Source organism: Thunnus maccoyii, chromosome 11 (genome assembly GCF_910596095.1).
Source record: "Thunnus maccoyii chromosome 11, fThuMac1.1, whole genome shotgun sequence".
In the NCBI taxonomy this organism is placed as follows: domain Eukaryota; kingdom Metazoa; phylum Chordata; class Actinopteri; order Scombriformes; family Scombridae; genus Thunnus; species Thunnus maccoyii.
The window spans coordinates 18,595,757-18,623,628 of NC_056543.1; the positions used below are offsets into that span (position 1 = coordinate 18,595,757).

The following is a 27,872-nucleotide window of genomic DNA, read 5'->3' on the forward strand; positions in this document are numbered from 1 at the left end:
GTTGTAAACTGTCCGTCTTTATTTTACATGAGATAAATGGACATTTGATAAGAGCCTACATCCTCTGTGAATTATTTTTAAACAGAATGAAACTATAAACCCAGTTTGACTTCCACTGAGTCAGAACAATGTGGATATTTCAACACTTGGACGTTTCAAGGCAACACCGCAGAGAACTTGAACGAGGGAAGCAGCAAGTTTATTACCAACGACTAGACGGCGGATAGCTTCCTTCAAAGGGCCTGAAAACATCCAGACAGGAGCTCCTCAATTTGGCTCCTGCCACCCTAAACCTGCAAGACGAAGAGCAGTAAATGACACTAAAACTCAACACTTAAACTTCTCCTCATTTTCTAATCGTGGGAGCCTGTTTATGTCTGTTACTTTACTAAGAAAATCTTTGAATCTGCATGTCAAAGATTCACCTCTGTTTTTTAAGTTTATTAAGAGATTATTATTATTTTTTTTCTCTCTTTAGAGAAGCTCATTTGTGTGAATAAATGTCCATTTCGCCGTTAGGAGCTCTGCACAAATTGTGATGAAACATTACGAAACTGATAAAAACATGAGCGGCTTAAAACGACACATGTATCTACACAGATATTACTGATTATATTGATGTTTCCTCTCTTTTAGTTGGGATTAGTCTGTTCACATGTTTTTTTCTGATGTTATAAACAAAAATACCCCATACTTGCTTTTTTTCTCATTTAATTCATACTGCTTATTTTTTATTTTTGTTTTTGATTTCTTTCTTGGTTAATCAGCCGCATGACGTTTAGACGTGTTTTTATGTCTTGGAATATTTAAATATATCTGGCCTATATAAACTCTCAAATAGCATGAAAAAAAATCCCAGATAAGTAAGCTTTTTCAAACAAAACTGTCCTATAACCGAACCAAATTATTAAAAAAGCTATATGAGCTTTCACTGTAGAGATAATGTATGCCAAATGTGTAACGCAGTTGTTTTTGTTTTAAATTTCGATATGATATAGATAGACTTTTAGATAGAGATAGATAGACTTTTAGATAGAGATAAATAGACTTTTAGAGCTGTGATTGAGCCTTTTACTTTCTGTAGCCTTTCCTTTTCATTTCTAACCGTTATCAATTCAAAAAACGTGCCAGACGTACATTTACTGGCAGAATAAGTTACACGTGTTACACGTGTTTATTCATCCGTTTTGCATGTTTGATTTCTTCTTTTAAAAGTCCCTGGAATCACTGAAATAGCCTTCGTGTTTATGTAATTTCCACACTTGTCTTCCCTCGCCTGCGGATGTTATAGTACATCATCTTATGTTTCGTCATTAAGCCACAGTAGATTTTGATTTTTGGTGAGCATGAAGCCTACATACTGCAGGATGACTGACGTTACTGATGATGGCCAATCGCTGAATTAGGCTACTGAGTAATAATAGAAAGGACAGCATGGCAAAAAATATAAGGCTGTATATGAACTGGTACTGCCATCTGTTGGATTACAGTCGCAACAACTGAAATTATACATACTGAAGCGTTTTGTTTTTAAGCGTTTTAACTTATCTTTGTATTCTCTCTAGACTGATGGTTTTTCTGCACAGACCTTTCCCCCAGAGGTACACAGTAGATACACGAAATAAGCCTGAAAATTTAGTTATAAGCTGACTATCTGTGAGGATTTGAGTTACTTACAGAATTACTTTACTGTCTCTTTGTCTCTGTGTCGTGGTAAAGTGTGTGTGTGTGTGTGTGTGTGGAAGTTACAGTGAAGCTCTGATCAGTACAAACTAAATGCATTGTCCTACTAAATACTTCAAGATGCATTACACTCTCTGAAAAAAAACAACTGCTGCTCCAAGTCTGCAGTGTCAGTGTATTTTTGAACTCCCCACCCCAACACACACATACACGCACACACAGACACACGCACACTCACACACACAGACACACTCACAGACACAAAAACACTCCCACACAGACACACACACACACACACACACACACACACACACACACACACAATGCAGACAAGCCCTCAGTAGGCCTAATATTGGTCTATTTAGGTTTCATGTGTGTAGGCCAGTAAAGGGGAATATTATAGTAAAGTCAGTTATACCGTTGATCAGAAATATGTTGTGTATATATAAATAATGGGTAAAAGCTATCGTATTTCATTACTATAGATATAAAAATATATATAATACAATACAAACAGCGCTAGTGAAAACGCACTTGGGCTTCTTAATTTGTGCAAAGGAGTTTTTGATTTTTAAAATTAAAACTGAACACGTTCTTACATTTTAACAATATCATCATTTTGCGGGATGAGTTTTCTTTTCTTTGCGCTAATGTGTGACTAGAGATTCACGATTGTAGTTGTACAGAAGGGCTGCAATGCACAAGCTTTTATAGAGAGATGACGGCTGTGTCTTCACTGCGGAAAATAGGCTATTCTCTATAAAAATGAACTTAACCATGAAGCGAAAATGCTCCAGTAGATTAAGTTTAGTTTTGGATATTGCTTTTCAAATACGAGAAAACTGGGTCTATAGAAGTGTGTAAGTAGTATATATGAAAACAATCTTTTCAAACTGATTCATAGTTTTAAGCGAGTTAAGCTGAAGTTCATTGCAAAGCAGTATCACGGCAGCTCGGGGGGGGAAACTGACTCATTTTTGGTCGATGCGTTTGTTTTCTCCGAAAGCTGATGTGAATTTTATGAAAACGGATATGTCTCATGTGTTGTATTCAGTCTATAATGTAGCTTTGAGGCCGACAGTAGCCTATTTACAGAATATAAAGACTACATTGTATGCAAGCGGGTGACCACAAGAAAAGCACCTCTAGGGCTACTATGTACTGTAGCTGATGTACAGCCCAATGGCCCTGTGATATATGTTCTCTGTATGAGGCTTATAATATGACAATGTTATACATTACTGTTGAGATCTATCTATCTATCTATCTATCTATCTATCTATCTATCTATCTATCTATCTATCTATCTATCTATCTATCTATCTATCTATCTATCGTCTACATACTTACTATACTTTGATAGACTTTCTTTTCTATCACTACTAGAAAACAATTTCCCCAAATCATATATTCTTTACAATTTTAAATAATTGTGCACTGGAAGAATTTTCATGAATATGAATGCGGGCGTGCACGGTCTCTGGTCTCCTGTGGTGCATTTAAGGCCCTGTATTTGTCATTGTTTTATGTGGGTCAGTCTACAGAGTTACTTTCTTACTCTTCATGTCACAGGGCACTGGTCCCAAAATAAAACTCATGTACACGTGCTTTCAAATAACAGCTCCCGACTAATATAAATAATGATGGTTAGAATTTAACTTCATACCTTCATATTTCATCATGGGGTATTTTGCTTTGCAGTGGCTATTGGGAGCAAGGGTGGGGCGGAACAGCATAGTTTGCATATCACGTGACGTGGTATTGACAAATCAACAATTACCTACCCTTTATTCTTCAGGAGTTGCTAAAAGGGTTGCAAGAAGCGTTTGAGGAAAGCTCCATGGAAATGTGTGAACGGAATCCTTTAAATCCCGGCTATGTTGGTTCTCTGTTGAATTTTGCTCCCCCTGAGTCGCTGTATTTCTCCAACTTGCGGGGTAATGGAGCCCATATACCCGGGCTTCATCAGATCCCTTACAATAGGAGAGAGGTGTGCACGCTCCCGTGGACTTCCTCAAGTTCGTGCACGTCTGGACCAACCGCACCACCACAGAGCCGCGCCTTTGGAGGCTACTGTCCGCCGTTTCTTTCCAACTCGGTGTCTATTAACTCCTCCAGCAGCCACGTCAAGGCGCATTTGGAGGATTCCGCTCGATGCTTCCAGGACGCAAACCTCAAAACAGAAGAGTCTGGTAGACAAGATGAAGTTTACGCAGGGGAGCACGGAGCCGCCACCGACTGCGGCTATTCAGACCTGGACAGCCGGTCACACGGTTCTGTGGCCCAACTCGGTCCGGATTCAGCACGTCGACTAAATGTGAACGGCCCCAAACAGCAGAATCCAGTTCACCCATCAGCAAGTAACACATGCTCCAGGACCACCTTTGCTGAAGGTCAAGTACCTTTTTATAGAATTATGTTATTTTCACTATTTCCAACAGCAATTCTGTTGTTCATATTCTATTATCAATTACAAAACCACTATGACACCAGTAGAGATTTGATCTGTGCTTCAGGATAGTTCCTGTTCATTATCGAACCTGTGTTGTGACCTCATATGACATTAATTGGCTATAAGACGCTGATCAATTTTTATTGGCGAATATTGTCTTATATAGAGACCCTGTAAGTTTGTCTGTGGTGTCGTCTAATGACTGATTTTATAGTCTGTTTATATCTCATGTGGCATCAGTATTAGCTACTTGAATAGACTCATAATAGACTTACAGAGGCCACTGTGTGGTTCATGGTAATATTGGCTCTATTTCATTGCTACATGTACAGTAGGCAACCCCTTATTAAACCATAATTTTGTCAGATGTGAGCAACATTTGCAGCCGTGTCCTCGGGAGCAGTTATTTTATATGTTCTATTACTAATTTAAAGTATAACGCGTATTTTCTACCTCTGCTCCCTCCAGGTGCGCCATGGTGCACATCACAAGTGAGAACCAGAAAGAAGAGAAAGCCTTACTCGAAGCTACAGCTGGCTGAACTTGAGAATGAATTTATGATGAATGAATTCATCAACAGACAGAAACGGAAGGAGTTATCAGACAGACTGGATCTGAGCGACCAACAAGTGAAAATATGGTTTCAAAACCGCAGGATGAAGAAGAAACGACTGCTGATGCGCGAACAAACGTTCGCCGCTTATTAATGACTTCTCGCCCTTGATCATGACCAGCAGAGAATCAATAGCAGGACAGAATATTGTGTTGTGCTGTGAAATGCTGCAGCGCATCACATGCCATTTCGGTTTGTGGCATGGACTTGTATTTATAAATATGTGTAAAATGTTTATATTCCTGTCACAGTAGTTTCACTGCAGTTTTACCCAGTCACAACAAGTTCAATGGTAATTGAAATTAGAGGTAATACAAATATGCAGTCAAGATTCAGGTGAATGACTTTGAGATTCTCCAAATGCGCAATAGTAGGCCCTGGCTCCTGGTGGGCACAGCCGCGATATTAATAAACCTATAAGATTATTTCTTTCTCATCCAACACAAACAGACTTATTTAAACATGACTATAATTATGTGTTTTGTTTTTTTTGTTTTTTTGTATGATGGCCTGCGCATGTAGTGTGGGCCTAACGTGAAAGCAAACAGTCTGCGCTCAAGTTCATGTTTACAAGCAGATTAAACGTTAAGAAAAGTCAATATTGCAAATTATATACAATTGCATGCCTATTTCCTAATTGCTATTATTCAGCTGAATGCCTGATTTCCCCCCATTGTATTGTAAATCTGCATAAACAAGTAAAGTTGCATTGCTTTTACTCTATCTGGCCGCGTCCACATTCAAGTTCGAGGAAAAGATTTTTTGCGCCGCATTGTGCAACAAAGTGTTTATTTGAGACGCGTGCAAAACAAGCGAGTTTGTGGATGTGAAACATGATAATGGTGTTGGTTCAAAGGCATTATAACTGTTGTAATTTAAGTGTGGATTTTATTGTCAGACCTGGTTTTGTGTTGCTATACAAACAAATGATTGTACAATGTTTGCACCGGAGTCACTCTTGCTTTGTGAATCCGGTCTTTATAAATACATAATTAATGAAACTATATTTCACTTTTAAATGAAAGTATATTTTAATTGGATTAATTTAAAAATAATTCCAGGAAGTGTGCTGCATTATTGGTAAAGGATAAGAATACGCATCAGAACAGCCACGTTTTTACGCAAGAACGAGAGATTTTGTAAAGTGGACGCAACATGCAGATTCATATTTATAAAAATAAAGATGATTTTTAAATGACCTGTAACCAAGTTATTGTGCTTGATTTCATATTTTTAAGCAGGATGTTGAATGACAAAACTGTATCCAACCTATGTGACTTCATCTTTATATCGTTTTTTTCATGCTCTTCTAGTCAATCGCTCATCACAGTCGATCAATATGATTTTCATCTTTTGAAATATGTGAAAAGGAACAATGTTCATATACACCACTTCTCACCACGTTGCACTGGCTTTGTTTAATACAAGTGGCGAGAAATTTCCTTAAGAAACCTCGACGGTTTTATGGCGAACATTCCTCATTTAATAGCCCCAAACTTAAACATGGATGAAATGTCGTTGTTGCCTTTATACGCAGGCATTTTAATAGGCCTAACATCTTTTTGAGGTACAATCCCCCCTTAAATCGGAACGCAAACGCTTTATAGTCTGCATTCAACTACACATTCCTCCAGCAAATACCCTTCTTAACTTTCATCTGCTCCAAAAAGAGCGAATTTAAACATTTTCACAGCCCGGTTAACAAACTCACCGACTCCTTTAGCAGCATTATTTCATGAACGTCACTTTCAATTATAAATTCTATAAACCAAATGCTGTAAAATGGGACTTTGGATTATGTTTTACAATTATTTTCACCATATTCGCTCCACTGTTGGTCATATGTTCTGTAGTGTATCTATTTATGTGGGTTTCCTGCGCGCAGACGCGTAATTCCTGCTGACAAAAAATACATAACACAGCAGCAGCTCTCACCCGCAGCCAATACATCCAATGTCAGTTAGAGGTTAGTGTGGCTGTGTAACAAAACGGATCTGTCGTAATTCAGAAGCCATATATGCGGCTTTTTAATTCCACTGTTACATCACATGCGCAATTTATGCGCCAAAGCAGGTTTGTCTGTGCGTATGAGAAGAGATTTTGTTGGCGCATGTGCTATAATCACATGCGCCAACAAAACAGTGTTGTTTCTACATTTTTGTTGAGAATTGATGAAGTTTTAAGCCTGCAGGTCACAAATAGTCATCTTGGTTCTGAAGGCAGAAGAGGTAAAGAAGTTTTTCCTCGCTTAACTGTTGAATACAACCACCAACAGACCAATACTCATTAAACATTACAAGAGATTTTCCCTATAATGGTCACCCCCATTACATCATCATCACGTCATCACCGCAAGCTTTATTTTTCTATCACAGCAGTCATATTATAGCTTCATGAAAGTCATAGTGACATTTTAAAGCTAGTCATTTGAAACGAAACGTTACGAGACTCTTCCTCCATCACTGAATGTCACAGAACTCTGCTCTTTTCTTCTGTAGAGCTGCTGAAGATATTTGTTTTTATATCGAAGCAGTCTTGCTGTATTTCCATGATATTATTTTATTCAAAGTCCACCTTCCCTCCTTCGGGCCTCGTGCTCCACCTCGAGTTTTGTCTGGTTTTTCTCAGCGCAGAATCCCTCCCACACACAACGTGCTTCACCTACTATGACTTATTATTGCTAAGAAAACTCGATGTCGCCGTACAGAATAGTCTTTGCTCCGCACGCAACGTTTTCTCTCAGTATTTGTTGCTTTATTGCTTTACTGCCAAACGCTGCCAGACAGCGTCATATAGCTCAGGCTCCTTAAGAAAGTGGGGGCGCCAAAACAAAGTTAAGGTCAAGTTAGTAGCCTGTGCATTGCTACTTCTCACAATATTAGCACAAAGTTACTACTTTGTGACGATATAGAAATTAAAATAGTTACCAATATGAACGTTTTGAAATAGGTTCTCAGATGGATGTGGTGAAATTGTAGTGGTAAAGTTAGTATTACGTACAACAAAACAAGCTCAGCAGCACAACGATTTAGGAATTTGCTAACATGATCATCCAAAACTTCTCTTGTAGTAGAATTTGAAATGTTGAATTTACTTCAGACTCATTTCAACATGTTGTTGTTTTGTGCGCAAATGAATTTTACACGGTTAACGCTTAAAGCGCTGAATACACACAATTTTAGTGCGGAAGTGCAACGGATAAAGGGATGATAATAATAATAATAATAATGATAATAATAATAATGGTAGTATTAATAATAATAATGATATTAATAATACACCACGTTGCCACGCTTTACAACAAACAGGATACAATAAAAACAACAACCTTGCGAAAACAGTCACAGCAATGCGAGCAACAGGTCGTCTTAACTTTGTCCATCTGAGAGGTAAAGAAAGTAATTCAGTCTTGTACAATCATCACTTACTTTAACATTTCACTGCAAAATTGATGATAGCTGGTGATGGCTTAAGATTTGTTCAATCTGAGGGTGAATTAGTTTGTACTTGTTTTTGTTGTTGTTGTTTTTTTTTTTTTTTTTTTTTTTTTTTTACATATAGAAATTCTCAGTTTTTAGCCTAATTCAAAAGTACATGTGTGCATTTTTGTTAAGTGCCTGAGGCGTTTCAACGTGGTAAATGTTGAACACAGACACCCCGACCACAGAGCTGATTTTACCCCCCAATAACAATAAACCCAGTCGCCTTTAAGCTACTTCCACATTGCGTGTGACCTCTAAGCTTAAAGCACTGAAGAATCTTTAAGTCCTTTGGTCACAGTACAAGTGGCCTTCAAATCAGAGCATCATTTATTCTGGATGGACACAATTTGCACTGATAATTTTGCATTCAATGTACATTCCAGCACAAGGCCTGGAAAAAAAACAACCACCCCCCCCCCCTCAAAAAAAAAAAAAAAAAAACCCAACAAAAAACGAAGTGAAGCTTTAAATATTTTTCTTTCTTTCTTTGGTTGTGAATAACAAACATAAAAATATACTCACAGAGGCAAACACAAAATATTAGTAGAGGCTTGAAGACATATAAGGAATCCATTCACCAATGTTTTACCTTTTTTCCCCACCGACACCCTGCAGCTGCCTCCGTGCAATAAAAGGATTTGGGTGCAGAGGCTTGTTGGTGAATGCTTGGTGGACATCACCTCGACCACAGACGGTCAACGCCAGTTGTTTTGGACTTGGCCATGCTGAATGTGCTTTGTGATGCATGCTTGCAATTGACTTAGCGTATGTTTTTTTTCCTGTTTTGTGGGATCCAAAATCAACTTTCCTGTAATTGCAGCAGGCAGCCGTGGGTTGTTGTATTTGGCTGTTTTCACGCGCGTTCATCTGCATTAAATATTAAGGCGAAACAAATTAGAAAAACAAGCAGCAACAATGTGTAGATATTCAGATTTTCAGTTTAAGTCAAACACGAGCCAGCTTGCATACTTTGCAATAAAATTTAGTTGCGAATTCTTTCTTGTAATTCTTTTAACAGTCTTACAGTTTTGGCTCTTGACTCTTTTGCATTGCTGCAGGCCGTGGCTGACTAGTAATTCTAATATTTCCCGCTGGCGTTTATTTGAGCGTGTTTAACTGCCCCAAACCAGCATAGTGATTATACGCAATGACCCCTTAAATTTATTTGCATCAAAACTGACTTTCTTATATGATATTAATAATATGCTTTTGAAGGGTTTTTGTAAACCATGCAGCCACACAACGCAGGCACGGAGGCCTTCTCCTTATGCTCTGCGTTAAATGCGGAGGTCAACTTCAATGTTTTCCAACCTAACTGTTGCCCATGGATGCCTGCTCCAAAGTGCGCACATTTATAGACAAATGAGCGTGTGTGGCTGTCATTACACGTCATTACACGATGAAGACTGTGTTGCTGTAAAGCATTCAATTAAATATTCCAGCGGTGGTTCACTATTTTTTTTCTTTTTCCGTGAGCTATAGGGCAAGAAGGCTAGAGAGGAGTTTCCTCTGCAGCCAGGGAGCCAATGGAGTCTCTTGCATGCGCTCACATGAGTTTCTCCGGACAGTTTCTAATGACTGATATTGATGTATGGTAATTTCTTGGCTGGATCACATGACACAATTACCTCAAGAATCGATCAAGATGTATTGCAGGTCTGCCTACGTTTCCGATTTTTTCTCCCTGGCGGGGTCTTTCCACGCGCCTGTGGTGCCATAGATGGACAAAGTTTAACACAGTCAAGCTGCCAATTCCTTTCCTCTGGTGCAAAGAGGAAAAGGGAAGAGATATGACGGAATACGATGATCGCAGCTGTGCGTCAAATATGTATTTACCGAGCTGCACTTATTACGTTTCGACGCCTGATTTTACATCAGTCTCCTCCTTTTTACCGCAGACTACTTCGTGTCAGATTAATTTCCCCTATTCCCCCAACATTGGCCAAGTGCAACCTGTTCGAGAGGTCGCTTTCAGGGATTATGGACTGGACCATCCCAGCAAATGGCACTACAGGGGAAATTACGCGTCCTATTATTCAACGGACGAAATAATGCATCGGGACTTAATCCAGTCCTCTAGCAGCAGGGCGGATGTGATATTCAAAAACGACTCCCTGTACGGGCACCACGGAGGGACGAGCTCGCCGTGCAATTTCTTCAACGGTGTCGGCCGGAATGGGGTTCTCCCCCAGGGCTTCGACCAGTTTCTTGACACTTCTAACTCGGAGAAGCCAGGCGCGGAGCCCCCCAAACAAAAGACAGACTCCTCTGTTCCCGGAGATGCTGCGAATAACAATCAGGCTTTAACCAAACTGGAGCAGCACAAAGCTGAGCCGAGCGGGAGCGTCGACGAGGATTCATCTTCCAACTGCGGCGACAAGAATAACCAACAGAGTAAGTTTTATTTATTTCCTCATTTTTCCAGTGTATAAGGTGTAAATAATTTAGACAATAGACTAGGCTGCACTGTGTCCACCGTCGCGGCCGTCCAGGGTTATGTGCCGCTTTATAAGCATGCAAAAGCTTTTATATCCCAATAAGATTTACTTTACGGTTGTAAAGGTATTTACAATGGGAAACAGTAAAGTCACCATACTTTGACGGTTGCCTTGTGTCCAGTGACAATATTCTGTAACTGGAATTTATATGTATTGTTAGGGAATAAATGAGAAATAGAAATCGCTTTATTTACTACATCTTATCAGTAATGCTGTGCAGGTAAAACACTTTGAGAAAATGCAGGCAAACCCTGAGTTTACCGCCAAACACCGTAATATCGATAAACATCAGTATAAATTCATTTTAATGCAAATTCCTCTGTATCTGTGTGTGTATATGTGTTTGTGTGTTTGTGTAAGTAAGTGTGTGTGTGTGTGTGGGTGTGTGTGTGTGTGTGTGTGGGTGGGTGGGCGGGTGGGTGTGTTTGTGTGAGTGTGTGTGTGTCAGAGAGAGGGCCTTTGTGCTGAAATAAATAAACTGTGACCAATCTGTCAACCTGTTAGCTGTATTATTTTAAAAAACATTTTATAACCTGATTTTCAATTTTACAAAAACATTTCACATCTTTTTCCTCCCACTTTTTGTGCAGGTTCATCAACCAAGTCCAGGAAGAAGAGGTGTCCTTACTCCAAATACCAGATCCGAGAACTTGAACGAGAGTTTTTCTTCAACGTGTACATTAACAAAGAGAAGCGGCTTCAGCTTTCCAAGATGTTAAACCTGTCAGATCGGCAGGTGAAGATTTGGTTTCAAAACAGAAGAATGAAAGAGAAAAAGCTGAACCGCGATCGCCTACAGTATTTCACTGGGAATCCTTTATTCTGATACCTGGGAGACACACACACACACACACACACACACACACACACACACACACACACACACACACACACACACACACACACACACACACACACACACACACACAAAGAGAGAGAGAAGAGTAAAATAGGTATACACACGCATATCTTTCAAAGACTGGTCCCCCCTGTGTGTTTGAACCTTTTATCATCCTGTTGAAAATAGTTTTGTTAACAAAAATTTGGCATTTGGGAAACCGAGGTGTCATATTTTTTGCAAACAATTCCTGCATTTATTTATTTGTGTTCACATATTTTTTTCGCGTTATTGGCAACAAATATTTCCTTTTAGCAAAGTGCGAGCTGTGCTTTGAAATTATTTATAAAAATATATATATGTAGGCTTCCTTGTGTATGTGCATTTATACGACGCATGTAATGAACGTTGTGGTGTGAAATAAAGTCAACAAAATGTATCATAGTCACGAAATCTGTCAAGTGAACTCAACCAAAAAAAAAAAAAAAAAAAAAAGATTAGAAAAAGAAAAAATGCTCTAAAGATCCATCAGTGGAGAAATGTGGCGCTTGCGGGCCTGTATGGTGCCATTATTTCCTCTGCTTTCAAACACTGGGTTGTTTACTAAACCTTGAACCGTCTAGACAGTACAATAAAAGTAGCTGTAAACGTCTAAATAGAGGGCTATTGGATTTTGGTGTTACAACCCCCAGACCACAAGAAGACTGATTCTTTTAGTTTAACTCCAGGCTACAAATGTTTGGAGAATTAAAGGGATTTTTGCGCATCCCGTCCATATTTAGCTTATTCTGACATCTTGGGGAACTTGTAATGCTGCCAGTCTCAGCTTGGAAACGGTTGTTATTCTAACAAGGAACCCCATATATGTCGATAAGTATTTTTATTTTCCAAGTTTATCTGCTTTTATAGTATCTCAATGCTCGACGTGTGAGTTTGACGCACGAGATTTCCAACTGTTTGCAAAAAAAGCGCGTTTTTCTCTTTAATGAATGCAGGTGAACCGTTTCCATCTTGGCGCACCTCCACTATAAGACACAAGACTATTTCTACAAGAAGTAGTTATATCTGAGCGCCATGCTTTACCTCAGCAGTGTACACCACTCTGTTATTTTTTGTAACCAGCAAATAAATGCATTGATGCCACAGAAACAGTCGCTTTATTGATAATTCGTGTGATGATACTGGGTCATCGCATCACAGGAATGACACTTGTTTCAGCGTCCTTTTACGGAAAAAATAATAAAAAAAGAACTCAGGAGGAGAATTCATGTTTATTTCATTTGCGATCTATCACATCTATTTCCCAAATAGGCTATTAGAAAACTGAGGTTTCATTAAGCGTTTAATTGGGTTGTCATCATGTCCTGTAGTGAAATGACATTACCAACTGTGTTTCACTTTGATTCTCAGTGTATCCACATGAGGGCAGACTTGCAGCTTGGCTGCCAGTTGGGAATGCAGAGTTCAGCCAGATTTAACATGAAAATCGTTTCAGTGGTGGAATAATCCGTTTAACACATGTTTTGTTTAGGTTTTTTGTTTTAACTCTGAATTCATGCATCAGCCAGAACTTGGTTGTTTTCTACAGAATTTCTGTTTTTTAAATGTCCAGAAAACGCATGTGGTTTAAATCAAACCGTCCAACAATGGTTTACAGTTTGTCAGGAGATCTGAGAAATAAACAGATAATATGAATATATGTCTTTATTTTCACTCGTATCCAGCTGAACTGATGCAATTCCTGTGTGGTATCTTCCAAGCAGCAGTTTCATTTTCAAGTCATGTTCAAGTGTTTTTAGATGACAAGGCAGAAGAAATATAACTCTACTCCGTGTCAGTAAAGCCTCTGGGTTTTCGCATCTGAACAGACCTCTATCTTTACCTGGAGGCCGCTCAGTTTTACACTGCAGGCCAACGGAATCTGTCTCTGCAGGCTCAAATATCATGCTGCTGTGGGGGATTATTGACATAAATGTGCTTCACATTTCCTTTCATTTCATTTCATTTTGCAGCTGTGTAACTGTTATTAAGTTATCTTTTATCTGCGGCTGTATTTCGGCCGCCTATTTGCTGTAAAACATTAGTGTTATGTTATGTTATGTTATGTTATGTTATGTTATGTTATGTTATGTTATGTTAAGAGCTCCCAAAAGCTTTTGCTTTGAAACTGCAACAGTGACTTTTTCCTTTTTGGACCCCAATACATCCTGGTGGTATATTATTATCATTTTGTTGTTGTTGTTATTATTATTATTATTATTATTCGTAAACCGTGGAAGAGGAGCAATGTTTTCCTTTTTTAAAATTGCTTTATTCTCCGAAATATCACTAAGACTTGTGTACATATTTTGCGTGTATGAATTGTTGTTTACACATGAAGAGAAACGTGTATTAAAGATTTTGTTTTCAGTTCAGTTCATCACGTGATATGCGAAATATCCTTATGATATCTTTGAGCGATCAGTGGCATAATTAGTAAACATAATTCAAATAAAAATGATATCCGTGTGGTCACGTGTCTAAGTTAAATGCAGTTTTTTCTGCCTTTGAAATAACTGAATGTGTTAAACGGGGGATGTATTTTCCAGAATTATTCCATAACAAAAAAATGTGGCTTATTAGGCCTGTGTTTTGTTGTTTGTGACTAAAATTTGCATACTGCACATGTAACCAAATGTAAAAAGCGCTGAAAAGATTCATCATCTTAAACAAGTTCTGACAAAGCTCGATACATAAACACCAAAGATATAATCATTTCAAGCTGCATTTACTGCGTTTTGATAATTTGTAAAGACTTGTAGCAGCACTGGCGATTATTTTTAACCTGGCTTCTGAATTTTTGGACGATGGATTTTTCCAGGAGTGCTTCCAAAGTGCTTTTCTTTTATTGTTTCTCTTGCACACATTTGCCTTCCCTGCAGACAAAAACAATGGCGCCATGAGCAGAATAATCCTCACACTGTGTACACCTCCGCGTGCAGCAGGTTATTAAACTTTTTTTTTTTTTTTTAATATTTGAAAGTCGAAAATACACCTGTGACAAAAATGCAAATAAAGATATTGTGCTTAATGATCTGTGCAGCTAATAAAGGACAATTTTCTATCCGTTTCTGTCTGTAATATTTGATGCAGGAGTATTGACCTTCATGCATACAGAGCTGCTTTTTCATTTAAATCTGTGAATGATGGGCCCACATTTTACCTTATAGATTTGACTTTGAATTACCTTTGACTAGATTTGTTTTTGTTTTTTTTGTTTTTGTTTTTTGTCTGTCGGGATATTTAAATGACTTTGTCCTTATATCGAATGTTTGTTTTTAAAAAAAAAATAGAATAATAGTCAACAGTCAAAAAAAATCTTTGAATTAATTGAAAAACAGAGCAAACAATGTAGTTTTATTTGGTATCTTCATTTATTTATTTATTTTCTGTTTCCCATTTTAATGAGTAAAATATATGCAAATACACTTAGCGCTGCTTCCATAGTGTGCGTGGAATCATGTGATGGTTTATGCAAAAAAACAAAACAGCACATTAAATTCAGTAGAGCTGGTTACATTTGTTCAAGGGCCGTTGTCGCCTTTGCGCCATGTAGGCAGCATTTTACACACACACACACACACACACACACACACACACACACACACACACACACACACACACACACACACACACACGTAGGCCTACACGTTACACACACTCCCTCTCTTCTCTGTCTCTCACACAAAGACACAAACGCCTTTGAAGCTCATGAAAACCTCTCAGTGAGCATCACTTCTCGAGTAGGTGAAAATCCAAATGCGGGTGAAGTGTTTTCTGGTGACATTCAAAGTGTCTTAAAAAAAATTAAAAAAAAAAACAAAAAAAAACGTGATTATTGCAGGTTTTTTTTTTTGTTGAACAGTCTCTGTAGTCCCGCGATGCCTCCACCAGCGCGATTCTTGTGAACCAATTTCAAGTCCGCGTTGTAGGTGTCGCTGTTGACCACGTCTGCATCCGCAGTGCGAGCGCGTGCAGGGGGAGAGGAGGCTGCGTCTCAAGGCCATTTTCAAATCTCATTGGTGGGCTTGTCATGTGGTCCGGAGGCATCCTGACTTACACGGAGATTGTTTTTCCTAGATATGTCAGCTTACAAAGGACATCTCTCTCCTCCAAAGAACTTAACCCCCCAAAATGTCCTTTCCCAGTAGCTCACCTGCGGCAAACACATATTTAGTGGACTCTTTAATTGGTGCTTGCAGGACGGACAGCTTTTACGCCAACAGCAACATGTACATGCCGTCTGGCTCAGAAATGGGAACTTACGGAATGCAAACCTGTGGACTCCTGCCGTCTTTCGGCAAAAGAGGGGAGGTCAACCACCAAAATATGGGCATGAATGTCCCCTCGTACATACCTCAAATAGATAACTGGACTGATCCGAATAGACCCTGCAGAATAGAGCCGTCCAGTCAGATGTCAAATTGTACATTTTCACAGAGCATAAAGGAAGAAAGCAACTGCTGCATGTACTCCGATAAGAGAGTGCAAAAAGTCAGCTCTTCAGACGTCCCCGCATATCCTAACGTTATTCCTGAGTCGTGTCCAGTCGATGGTCCCGAGATCCCGGTTCCGGGCTATTTCAGACTGAGCCAAACTTATGCGAACGGGAAGCACCAGGAAAACTACTGTCATGATCCACCGAGTCCAAACCCAACACTGATGCAGCTCAGCCGGCTCACGCCGAAACCGCACTCCTCCTCGTCGTCTTCTAATTTCGCAGAGGTGGAAAAGGAAAGTGAGGACGGCCCGCAAATCCCCGAAACCTCAAGGACACCCGTCCCCGTAGAAAGCCCGGATCCCAAGTCCAGCTCGGAGGAGAAAAAGTGCTCCATGGAAGCCCCTGTGTCCAGTCCTGAGCTGCACCACAAGGAAGGGAAAGGTGGGTTGGCTTCAATGAAAGCTTTTTTATCTCGTGGCGCTGTGCTGAGAAGGCTCCAGCATCATAAAACCAAGTATAAAACACAAACAACCCTAAAGTCGTAATGTTTAATGAGAGTCTTTCTCAGGTTGCAGTAATAGGCAACAGTGAATGGGTTTTATGCATGCAGAGGCATGCAGAGTATCCTCTGTGTCCCCCTGAAATTCAAATAATAAGCATTTTAGAAAATGTATTTGAACAATATGTTGCTTTATATTTAGACATATTACACAGTTTTCAGAAGCTAAAAATTAAAGTAAAGCAGCTTTGATGATTCTACCACGCGTTTGCTTAATAAATGCTAAATTTAACACAAAAGGAGCCTCAGACTTTGTTAATTTGCAGCTGCATGGTCACAGTGTAATGCTGGATAATTTAGTCTGTATCTTTAACTACAATGTGATAATATGTATTATGTAATCTGTATTTGAAATTCAATTAAATATTGGCAAATGCAGCAATTTAAATACAGGTTACTTGTTAGTGTGTAGTTTTAAGGTCCAGTGATATTAATAGTTTTTAAAATGATGTGTAAATGTTGGTGCTGGTGTGCGGTTTCATCAGCTGGGATTTCTTTTCATTTCTATTTTATTTTTGGTGGCATGTACTCAAGTAATAACACCTCCTGCATATTATTTATTCTGGGAAGTCATTTATATTGTGTTATTTCCCAAAGGTGAAATTCAAAGCAGCAGGTGAGATGTTCAAGCGTAACCCCCCCCAACCCTCGCACTACTCTTAAAACACTGATCATATCTTTCATTTGACTCCTCACAGACTGCAAGACTGACGCGCCAACAAGCAACTGGTTAACTGCAAAAAGTGGGAGAAAGAAAAGATGTCCCTACACAAAGCACCAGACCTTGGAGTTGGAGAAGGAGTTTCTGTTCAATATGTATCTGACCCGAGAGCGCCGCCTAGAGATCAGCAGGAGCGTCAACCTGACCGACAGACAGGTCAAGATCTGGTTTCAAAACCGCAGGATGAAACTGAAGAAAATTAACAGGGAAAACCGCATCCGTGAACTCACCTCAAATCTCACTTTTTCGTGAGCTTGCATGTACCAGTGGTTAGCTGTCTTTTTTTTTTTTTTTCCTTTTTTTTTTTTTTTTTTTTAATTTTTCCTCACATATTCAGTTTGATGCTTCAGTGGCATTGGACGTTTATCTTCAATTTCAAGGAAACTGTGACTCTATGTGCCAATTTTAGTACTTTGTGTGGCGTCGTGTATTTGTCTTTGTTTTATCACAGGGTAACACTTCTTGGTCTTAAATTATTGGTGCAGTAGATTTCTTCCCCTCTGTCAGCAGACATTTAATTCAGTCTGAAGAAGGATGTCGCGACGGCGAGCTGTTCGGGAAGGAGTTACTCTGTTTCAGTCATGAAAGCACACTGATTGTCGTATAGTGCAGATTTTGTTCTACAGTGGGTGCGAGCCATTTGCTAAATGTTTCTATGGGCCTTTAAAGCGGCTGAAAACAAGGTTAATTGTGAATTTATTGCATGTTTGTGGCATGTATCTTGCAATAAATAGATGGTCAAATAATCCTGTTTGTATTTGTTTATGCTGTCAAAGTCTCTGATCTATAATTATCAGAACCAGTTATACGCAACTGCAAAATACTGAGTGTTCAATTGCACTGACGCAGGTACTATTTTGCTTAGAGGCGTTTATGAGGGGAAGCAAAGGGCAAGAAAGGACATTTTCTAAATTGGACAATTGCTCTTCAACGCAACAAAGGAAACGATGGTATTAAAGAAATGTTCTTATCTCACTAAATGTTTGAAATTATCTTCTGGCTTCACGTGACGGTGACTCTTTGGGCTTAAACACTTTAAAATTTTGGTTTTTAGTTGTCCTGATAAAATGATTAGTCTATCATCAGTCGCGTTTGAGGATATTACACTTCCTTATATACCAATTGAAGATTACAGACTGTTATTTGTGAATTTAAACACAAAAAAACGCCCAAAAGGTTTATATAAAATAGTCTAAATAAGCCTCTTCCGCCGCCCTCCTCCTCCAGTCGTCTATTTGTGTATAAAGACGCGTACAGAGGAAAAGAGGCAAATCAACTAAAACTGTGTGTTTGCTTTATTTTCGGCCCTGTTCGCAACATCTAATATTATATGGACTGTTTGACGGGGTAAGTTATGTTCAAGCACAAATTCACAGGCAAGAAACAGCTCTTCCTTCCTTTTTTGGGCGACGCAGGCCTCAATGGCCACGTTGCCTTTCTTTCAAGGGTACAAAATAACACTTTTTTTTTTTTTTTTAAATTGTCTGCTGTGGAGTCAAAATGTAACTCTGTCTAATACAGTCTGCAGATTTATTCCTTATCTAGTTTATAGATTATTTCCCCTGGAAAGCGTTTGTTTTGCTGGATTGAAGGTCAAGTAATTCTACTTCATAATGCGCAAAAAAGAGAATAAAATCCACTTTAAAAAGCAAACTCAACATCTACTTTTAAATGTCAGCTTTCATAGAGAAATATACAGATGGAGTTTGCTTCTCCAAGTCTTTTTTTTTTTCTTTTTACTGACGGCATGTTATAATCACACGCACCTCATAAAACATTTATTGATACATAAAGAGATTATTGCCTCCCTTTGAATGAATACAATAATTTCACAACTGCTGTTTCCTGCTCAACTTTAAAAATTAAACCAATGCAGAAAATATGTTTCCTCGCCGAATATTAACAACGGATACACCGCATTGTGGACGGAAATGGCGTCTGTTATTTTACAACATGTTATTACATGTATTTTACGAGGACTCCGTAAGTCTATAAACCCTTTTATAGCATTGGGGGTATCAGGACGATATTATAAGAGTTTTCTCAAGCATTAAGATGCAGGGAATCCGTGTTGGTGGACTGTGTGTGGGAGGAAAAGTGTCTTATTCCTCTGCTGAGCTGGTTGCATTGTTGCAACGTCCTGCAGCCACATGTGAAACAGGAAAAAAAAAAAGGATTAACATTTGTATTCTTTTTCTGCGATTGTTGTCGCCCTCCAGTCACATCTGATGGGACTTTTTTATTATATGTGAAATGAAAATCTAAATTAAACCTGACGAAAAGAAAAAAAAAGAAAGAAAGAAAGAGAGAGCAAGGGCAGGATTGATTTACTCGCAGTATTGGTAAATATGACCACGTGATCCATGTAACCAATCCCTGTAGGTGCAGGCCAGCAAAAATACTATGATTGTTCATAGAGGGAAGCTTCCCGTAACAGTTCAACCCTTATTATATGAGTAGGAAGAGATCAAAAATGTCTTCCAGTGGCACTCTCAGTAACTGCTATGTGGACGCTATAATGGGGCAGGAGCCGGAGGATGTGTACGGTGCTCGGTTTATTCAGGCTCCACACACGGTGACCCCGAGGCCGTCAGGTGCTGGGGACAACGCAGACTTCTCCTCTTGCAATTTTGCACCAAAGTCCGCCGTTTTCTCATCGTCTTGGTCCCCGGTTCACCCGCAGGGGATTTATCATCCGTATGTGCACCACCACCACCACCACCACCACCAGTCCCATCTCCCCGCCTCAGACGGCAGATATGTCGGCGTCCGCTCCTGGATGGACCCCATCTCCAACCACGTTTCGTTTGCCGGATTTCACCCTAGCAGTCGCCCGTACGGGACAAAGCCAGACGTCTTGCCACCGAAAACGTCAGATTGCGACACGTCGGAGGCAGAGGCTCGGCCGCTCGCCGGTCAATACGCGTGTGGAGTGTCGGAGTGTCCAGAAAAGGCGAGCAAAGAGCACAGTGGAAGTGAGCTTTCGAGCCACAGCGAGCCCAAAGACGAGAAACAACAACAACTTGACCCAAGTAAGTAAACGAAATAGCCAGTGCTGATTTACAACCCGAAGAACTGTATGAGCTGGGTGTGTAAAACTGGAGGTTTTACTAACCTATAAAAGTGTCTCGTAGCCTAGCCTACTATACTGCGGCTCGGGAAGGAGAAAGAACCCGCCCTACACGGGTTACTACAGGGGACCCTAAAGTTTTTCATGTCACGGGACACCCAAAATAGCTACATGTTGCCCCATTTCGATAAGTTTTACCTGGAGACTTTAACGACAGACGTAAAGCTAATTTAATTTCTGCTGTTTTATGAATGAAATTAATAATCCTTTGCGCCTTTTCTCGTTGTCTAAAGAACCAGAACGATTCCCTGTTTTGCTTTTGATCCCTTAAGGCCACACCAGTGCCCTTTGACGCCCCTGAACCCCACTTTGGCAACCATTTACTGCACTCAAAGTCACTGAAAATCAAAATCACCCTCATCACATGTGTGTCTTTACTTTACATGTAAACCCCCCCACCTCAACCCCACTATTAATCCCCTCCTGTTCTTTTTTTCTTTTCAGACAACCCCGCAGCAAACTGGATCCACGCACGATCCACGAGAAAGAAGCGATGCCCGTATACGAAATATCAGACTTTAGAGCTGGAGAAGGAATTCCTCTTCAATATGTATCTGACCAGAGACCGACGCTACGAGGTGGCCCGCATACTCAGTTTAACCGAGAGACAAGTGAAGATCTGGTTCCAGAACAGGAGGATGAAAATGAAGAAGATGAACAGAGAGAGGAGCGGCAAGGAGCAGCTATGAAGTCCACACATGTGATGTTTGTACCAAGGATCTGAAAAATTAAATTTTATTTTTGGTAGGAGCTTCGGTAGCCGTTTTATTTTTTAAGACGTCTTGTATAGCATAATATTGAGTGTCATTGGACAAATGCGCAAAAATTTGTCTTGGTCAGATTGGTACATACACACACACACACACACACACACAGTGAAACTATGATTTTGGCAATCTGAATTTTTCTGTTTTACAATTTTACACACACACACACACACACATACACATAAGACTCATCCACAAACTGGGATGTTCAAGCAGTTTCACAGTGATGTTGCGCATCCTCATTTTAAGGAAATGTGTGTTGCTTTTGTTAAGAATTTGGAGTTGTACATAAAACATTTTCACAGCTAATCTACTTTGACTGCTGTCTGTGTCGCACATGGGAATAATGCATCAACAAAGTGTTTGGAGATTTCTACTTGAAAAGAAATGTTTAAAAAAAAAAAAAAAAAAAAAAAAAGATACGCCTGTGTTTAACTTTCTCACACACCAAAGTGAGCTGCTGCTGCAGTGTTTGAAGAAGAGTAAAATTATCCATCTAATCCTAAAACATCAATAAATACGCTCAGATTTTCCTTTAAGTAACACATTTAATAGGTTTCTGTGCATGTTAGTGGTTTATTGGTAGCTTGTTTTTATTTAAATAATCTTATTTTAATTGTAAAAGTAATTTAACTCCTGAGCATTGTCTTGCAGGCACATAAAAGAGAAATACAACGTAAAATGTCGCCCAGTTGCAGTCACAATTAAATAGTTTCTACACGCAACAAACGCATGTGAGGAGATTAAAAGGGTTTAAATCGCCCTTTAATCCTAAATGAGGTTACATACTGTGATGTTAAATTTCACCTTTTTTTAACAGTGGATTTCATTTGAAACGTAGATGAACGAGTAATAAAGTGTTTACGATTAGGAGAGGTGTTGCGCGGATTTCCAATTTATTGTCCAACTTGTACGAATAATGACTTTAAAGCAGGAAGAAACGCGGTCCAATAAAGCTTTAGAAATGGCTAGACGTCTGGCCTAAATTAGTTTATGAGCCTGGCCAGTAATTACACTCCCCTTTGAAACTCCTTTTCTTGGGCGTTTGCGTCTGTTGCTGACAAACAGCATGTAGACACTTTTCCACAGGGTGTCTGGTCGATGAATTGTTTCAGAGGAAATCACCCCCACCTTAATGGTCACGTTTATTCATCAACTCCACTTCCCACCGATGGGAAAAAACTTAACTTTGACTGGTGTCCAACACATCCTCGCTTTCATTAATGTTGAAATATAAACCATAATTCTGTTTTATACAAACTCAGAGGAAACAAATCACTCTTCCGGTTAAATTCCTCCAAATTATTATTGTTCTTGTTGCAAACATATGAATTATAATGTTTTTATTTCAGCTCCGGTCAAATCAAATGGAAAAAATCCTGAAATATGCAGAACTAAATGCAATCTGTTTAGCTTTGCTGGAGCTGTGAGCTTTATTGGAGAAGTAACGAGAGCGCTAGAGGGCGATATTGTTCTTTTAGTCTCAATTATAGCGACACATGCATGAGCCAGACCATAATCAATGTGTTCATGGATTCATTCATTTAGATGAGGAAACAACATGTTTAAAAAAGATCTGAAAAAACAACCCTAGAATAGTATATGTAAAATTATAAGTTTTCAGATTGTGATTTTCTAAGAACTACATGAAGGCCATGATAGTGATACCATCCCGATTTACGTGGAAGCTGTTCGTATTGGAAAAAAAAAAACAAGAACATGACACTCCTTTAATATCTGGGAATAGTCAAATTCATATTTTTGTCTCGCCTGTTGCAGTTGTTGGTGTGCAGATTGTTTAGTCTAATCGTGGCAACTTTCAGATTCCACATTTCAACAGTCTGTCACACATCCAAACAAAAAGGGAAGGTTATTTTCGTCTAGACTGTTAAGAAGGGTTAATAAAAAGGCTGGAAGGTTTTTATTAGTCTCAGTCCGTCCTCGTTTGCCGTAAACAACAGTAGTAACAATTATCTGCCTTCAGAAATGAATTTCTTTAAACTTTCTCCGGCAAAGGCCTCAGAACTCAATGTATCCAATGTATTTAATATTTTTTAAATTTAGGTGCCTTTTATTTTGTCCTTGTATGGTGAAGTAATACAAATAGTGGTGATATTTTAACCAGTGTCATAAAATGTGGATTTTTCCCCTCCAAATCCCTGACATGAAAAAGAGTCTAGAGGTGATTCTATATTGGATGTTTGAAAGAAAATAGCCCAAAGAGATACATATATTTTTTTAGTCGTTGTGAGTGGTACAGTCCACTGCATTCCATACAATAAATCCATACAATTACCACTAATTAACTGTAGCTAAGAGGGATTAAAAATGGGTTACAATTTGGCATTTTGTGACTCCAAAACTGAGCAACATAGACACACTTAAGGCCCGAAGTCCTCTGATTTTCCATTATCTGATACGCAAAAGCCCGCTGATCAATTCTCGCTGTTCATTTATCTCACTTGCAGCTCGTATAACAGATTATACGAGCTTTAAACACCGATGACATACTTGATGAAAACGGCCCAGAGCAGCCTACTTTTCTCTCTCTTTTCTGCTGTGTTTGGATCCAGTCTGCAGAGGAAGAATAAGAGGCGCCTCCCTGAGTGTATACTGCTCTCTGTCCTCAGGAGTCAGCGTCAGCATTAGTTTAGTCATCGCCATTAAACGTGATGATTGTCATGAGGGTCCCAGTTGTAAAAAAAAAAAAAAAAAAGTATCCAAATGCTGAAAGCCAGCACTCTGAGCACAATATTGTAGCAACAGAAAAATATTGAATTGATTATCTGAGTCTTGATACACTTGGCTTCATGAGATGAGTACAGTGGCCTATAATCAAAATCGCCTGGTGAATGAGGTGACCTCTGACCTCAAACTGACAATGTTCAGCTTCTTTATTTGAAAATGCACGATTACACGCTGTTTACACGCGCACAATAAGTGTATTTGACCGCTTCTTTGATAAGGAGAAATATATCTTTTAACATATCGGCATGCACAGAGAGGGGGAATTCCTCTCATTATCCCCATTTTCATGCAGTAATCCTCACTGTACCGTTATAGATAGTCATGTTCCTCTTTTCCTTACAGGCCATAAGAGGGGTTAGCTTCACTCTTGTCATTAGATGCAGTCATGTTACGCCCATAGATGTTGTGCTGCTCCAGATCCACACTCTTTATCCGGTGTTATTTCTGTCGAGGCTGCATGTAGGTTAAGATCAGAGCTGTGGGAATTAGCCAAACGACTGGGAACACACTTGGGGAAAATGCTCGGGCTTTTCCACAACAGGGTCAACAATACACGTCCTTCGAAGTCAAATAAGAGAAAATGCATATAAGGGACAATATATCATATTTCAGCAATCCCCTTTGACAAGCCTGCAGGGGACTTTATATCCAATAGATCGTACATTGTGTCTCTAATCCAACCCACAAACACTTTGGTGTAAGACCATTAACTGTTTAATGTCTCCAGCCTGCTTGTTTGTGTTCACGAGGAAAGTAACAATAAATGTAAAGCAATTGAGGACGATGACGCACTTTGACCGGCAGGTATCCTTCATTTTAGAGTGAATTGTGACGCATAACGTCACACCTGGACGCTCCTTTGTTTTTTAATTCTAGACAAAAACCGAGTAAATGAATACAGGTTTTTTAAACGTCATAAACTCAACAGTACGTGTTGAATCATGTGGTGTACAGCCTACAGTGAGTCTGTTGGCTCACTAAAGGAATTGAAATGTTGGTGTGCATGTAAAAAAAAAAAAAAACAACCCAAAAAACCTTAGTTAGGTTTGATAGGTGCATAGATGGATAATAATCGTTAACTTTTTTCTTTGCGACAACACTCTGAGACTTGATTCCAGGGTTTGAATCCGATGTGAGTGCAAAAAGCAGAACTGGGTGAACATACAGCCCTGAAAACGCAGTTAGTTAGTTAACAAACATGATATAAATCATCAAATCATAGGCTTACCTTTGCAACATAATGGCTTGTGCTTATTTGGATGAATTTTCAAGGACAAGGTGGTGCAGGAAGAGCAACTAGAGCTCTGTGATGATGATAATGAAGCAAGATTTTAATAATTGTACATTACAGGAGCCTAAAGTCTACTTCCCTGTTGGCGCTACACAACATATCAAATGTCATATTTATATAGAGTGATACTTACTTTAATAACCATGATATTTTTAGTTGGAATATTTTCCTCAGAAGTAAAGAGTCATGATATGAAAATATAAAAACACATGCAGTAGCTAATTTATTGATTATTACTGGATTTCCTTGAATGTTTGGCTTTGATGACTTATCTGATATGAAAGGAGGCTTTTGGCTGAAGAGATAAATTAGAATAGAAGTGAGAATAGACAGAAAGACGAGCCCTCCACACCCATGAATTAATATGCAGACAGAGTGTCGCTGTTCTGGCGAGCTGCTGCATCTTTATTAGTCATCTAGGTGTGGCTGTGTGTATTACTTCCACCACTAACTTGATCTGCGCCGCACCCCAACAAACACACACACACCACCACCCACCCACCACCACTTCATGCTTTATATAGACTATATTTATCTTTCTTTTAAATAGCATTCAGATAGCAGTCAGAAATACAGGATTAAAGCAGTGGAAGGTATATTCTGGCTGTGTCTAGTTTCCTCTCATGAATAAAATGTATTTATTTAACTTTTGGGAAATAAAACCAAACACCATTTGTTTTGTCTAATCAAAGAAAATGGTCCTTGTGAGCTTCTCTTTTCGCCTTTGGCTCTCCATCATTCACATACTTTTACCTCTCTTCCAGTGCAACGTGGCGACTCTTACCAACGGTGAAGTCAAATAAAAGGCAGTAACATCATGTAAGAAGAATGAACAGACAGATGGTCCTATATCTTTACACTGAGACTAAGGCGATGCTCATCCGTATATTTCTTTCTCTCAAGAATGAATAAGAATGACCTCTTCCCAATGGACTATAGAGTTGCAATATTGTCATAGTTGTGTAATGCTACAAATCCTGATCTCTTGCATTACACACACACATACACACACACATACACACACACACACAATAAGACAGGAAACCAGAGACTGAGCCATAGTCTGACTATAAATCGCACAGTGCTGACTCTGGCATGCCACCAGATGAACGACACTGAAATAAAAGAAATTCCTTCTTGCTGCAAAAATATGCTTCACATGGACTGCATGCAGTTGCAGAATCACGCCTTTAAATCTCAAAGGTTAATGGTGTGAAAAAAAAAATATTGATATCACAATAATTTCTCTTTCATATGAATAACAACAGAGCTTTTTAAGGGCGTCTTACAGACTGCAGATGAACGTGATCGTTTTCCAGTATACAATCTGTGGAGACAAGTCGATGCAGCAGCACAGATCCGCTGAAAACACACCTAGAACAATAAATAGGCCCAAACATCAAGACGGAGAAGGCCAGTCTGACGGTATTAGGCTAAATTTAACGAGGATAAATTAATTTCCTTTTATTTCCACTTAAGTATACGTAATTTAAACCCAGTAAGCTTACTGGTTTTATTATGTGACATTAACTTAACAGCTTTTCCACAGACCGCTCACTGAAAAACAAAAAGGAAAAGAGAAACATTGAATTTCTCCGTCCTTTTCAGAGGTGCAAAAAGCTTCTCTTCAACACAATAAAACCCTTAAATGTTAAAAAGAAATAAATCATCATGTTTTTGGGGGGTAAACAGAAATGTTTTGTCAATCATTCAGCTTTTATGAGCAAAGTAAACATCGCATCATCAACATCATTTTGCCATAAGTTGAACAAAAATGTATAAATTCTGTCCACTCTAATGTTTTCTGTTATTCTGTAAAATTTGCATCTTGCTGAGGTTAACACATTTTAAAAGGCGGCAGTCAAACTGCAGCTTCTAGATTAAACATTTGATGGCTGAGTAGCAGGAACAAACTCTTGTTTTTCTCTAGAGGACATGGCGGGGGCTTCTATATGCGCAAAGATGGGGAGAATTGCTGCAGTCCAAATTCCTTTTTGTGAGAGGGACAATTTACAGCTTGGTAGGCCTAATAGACCTTTTTATGTGCCTCCATCGCCTGTCATTGGATGCCACTGGTCATGTGTGAGAGGCAAACGTCTTCATGGCTCTTTTCCTGATTTCCCAGGCGATTTTTTTCCCACTGCATTCTGCGTCTATGGCGCCCAAACCGATACGCTACGGTTCTCTTAAAAAATTGCCAGTCATTCGTTTCATAAACGTCTGATCAGCACATATCTGCGGCACTGCGCTGCTCGGTCTCCTGGATGACAAGAGGATCGTTTCAACTTTCTCCATAACAGACGTCTTCACGCAGAGCAACACCGGCTCCTCGTAGCTTTATCAAAATGCAGAGCATAGGTAAACCTCAAAGAATAAACATGGATTACCTCCCTTCTATAGGTAAGCTTTCTGTGTGATACTGGACTTCATTTACGCGTGTGTGTGTCTGCATGTGAAGCCTGACAGCTTCCTGTTTCATTAGTCATGTAAATTAGCAGCAAGGTAATGACTCTCAGGTAATTTGGTGATTCTGCTGGATGTACTGATATGATATAAATAGTTTTTTATACTTAACACGAAGAGAAGGTTGTTGATTAACTCAGAAATGAT

The 27,872-nt window shown here is 39.2% G+C and overlaps 4 protein-coding genes across 7 annotated transcripts in view; all 4 read left to right on the plus strand.

The window, feature by feature from the left end:
* Nucleotides 1-18,061, plus strand: part of hoxd10a (homeobox D10a) — a 38,675-nt gene extending 20,614 nt beyond the window's left edge. The window contains exons 2-3 of one of the 4 annotated variants that reach the window (XM_042425678.1): nucleotides 3,482-4,076; nucleotides 4,604-5,901. In XM_042425678.1, coding sequence (XP_042281612.1) covers nucleotides 3,524-4,076; nucleotides 4,604-4,842 — 792 coding nt within the window. In that variant the 5' untranslated portion in view covers nucleotides 3,482-3,523 and the 3' untranslated portion in view covers nucleotides 4,843-5,901. Of the gene's footprint in view, nucleotides 1-3,481; nucleotides 4,077-4,603; nucleotides 5,902-15,564; nucleotides 16,488-17,303 lie in introns of those variants that run through there. The other 3 variants (XM_042425677.1, XR_006098706.1, XR_006098707.1) reach the window with 3 other exon arrangements.
* hoxd4a (homeobox D4a) overlaps nucleotides 1-27,872 on the plus strand; it is a 55,618-nt gene that overhangs the window by 19,385 nt on the left and 8,361 nt on the right. The window lies entirely within an intron of this gene.
* Nucleotides 9,854-11,568, plus strand: hoxd11a (homeobox D11a). Its single transcript, XM_042425682.1, has 2 exons — nucleotides 9,854-10,624; nucleotides 11,319-11,568. Exons 1-2 carry the CDS (start codon nucleotides 10,021-10,023, stop codon nucleotides 11,552-11,554), a joined length of 840 nt encoding a protein of 279 aa, XP_042281616.1. The 5' UTR covers nucleotides 9,854-10,020; the 3' UTR covers nucleotides 11,555-11,568.
* hoxd9a (homeobox D9a) lies at nucleotides 19,712-21,206 on the plus strand. Its single transcript, XM_042425679.1, has 2 exons — nucleotides 19,712-20,358; nucleotides 20,901-21,206. Exons 1-2 carry the CDS (start codon nucleotides 19,779-19,781, stop codon nucleotides 21,143-21,145), a joined length of 825 nt encoding a protein of 274 aa, XP_042281613.1. The 5' UTR covers nucleotides 19,712-19,778; the 3' UTR covers nucleotides 21,146-21,206.

What these genes read in the sequence shown, in the direction of transcription:
- hoxd11a (XM_042425682.1), top strand. Translation starts at nt 10,021, where the DNA reads ATGACGGAATACGATGATCGCAGCTGTGCGTCAAATATGTATTTACCG. An exon ending in CGACAAGAATAACCAACAGA is followed by an intron (nt 10,625 to 11,318) that starts GTAAGTTTTATT and finishes CTTTTTGTGCAG; the next exon opens with GTTCATCAACCAAGTCCAGG.
- hoxd9a (XM_042425679.1), top strand. Translation starts at nt 19,779, where the DNA reads ATGAGTAGGAAGAGATCAAAAATGTCTTCCAGTGGCACTCTCAGTAAC. An exon ending in ACAACAACAACTTGACCCAA is followed by an intron (nt 20,359 to 20,900) that starts GTAAGTAAACGA and finishes TTTTCTTTTCAG; the next exon opens with ACAACCCCGCAGCAAACTGG.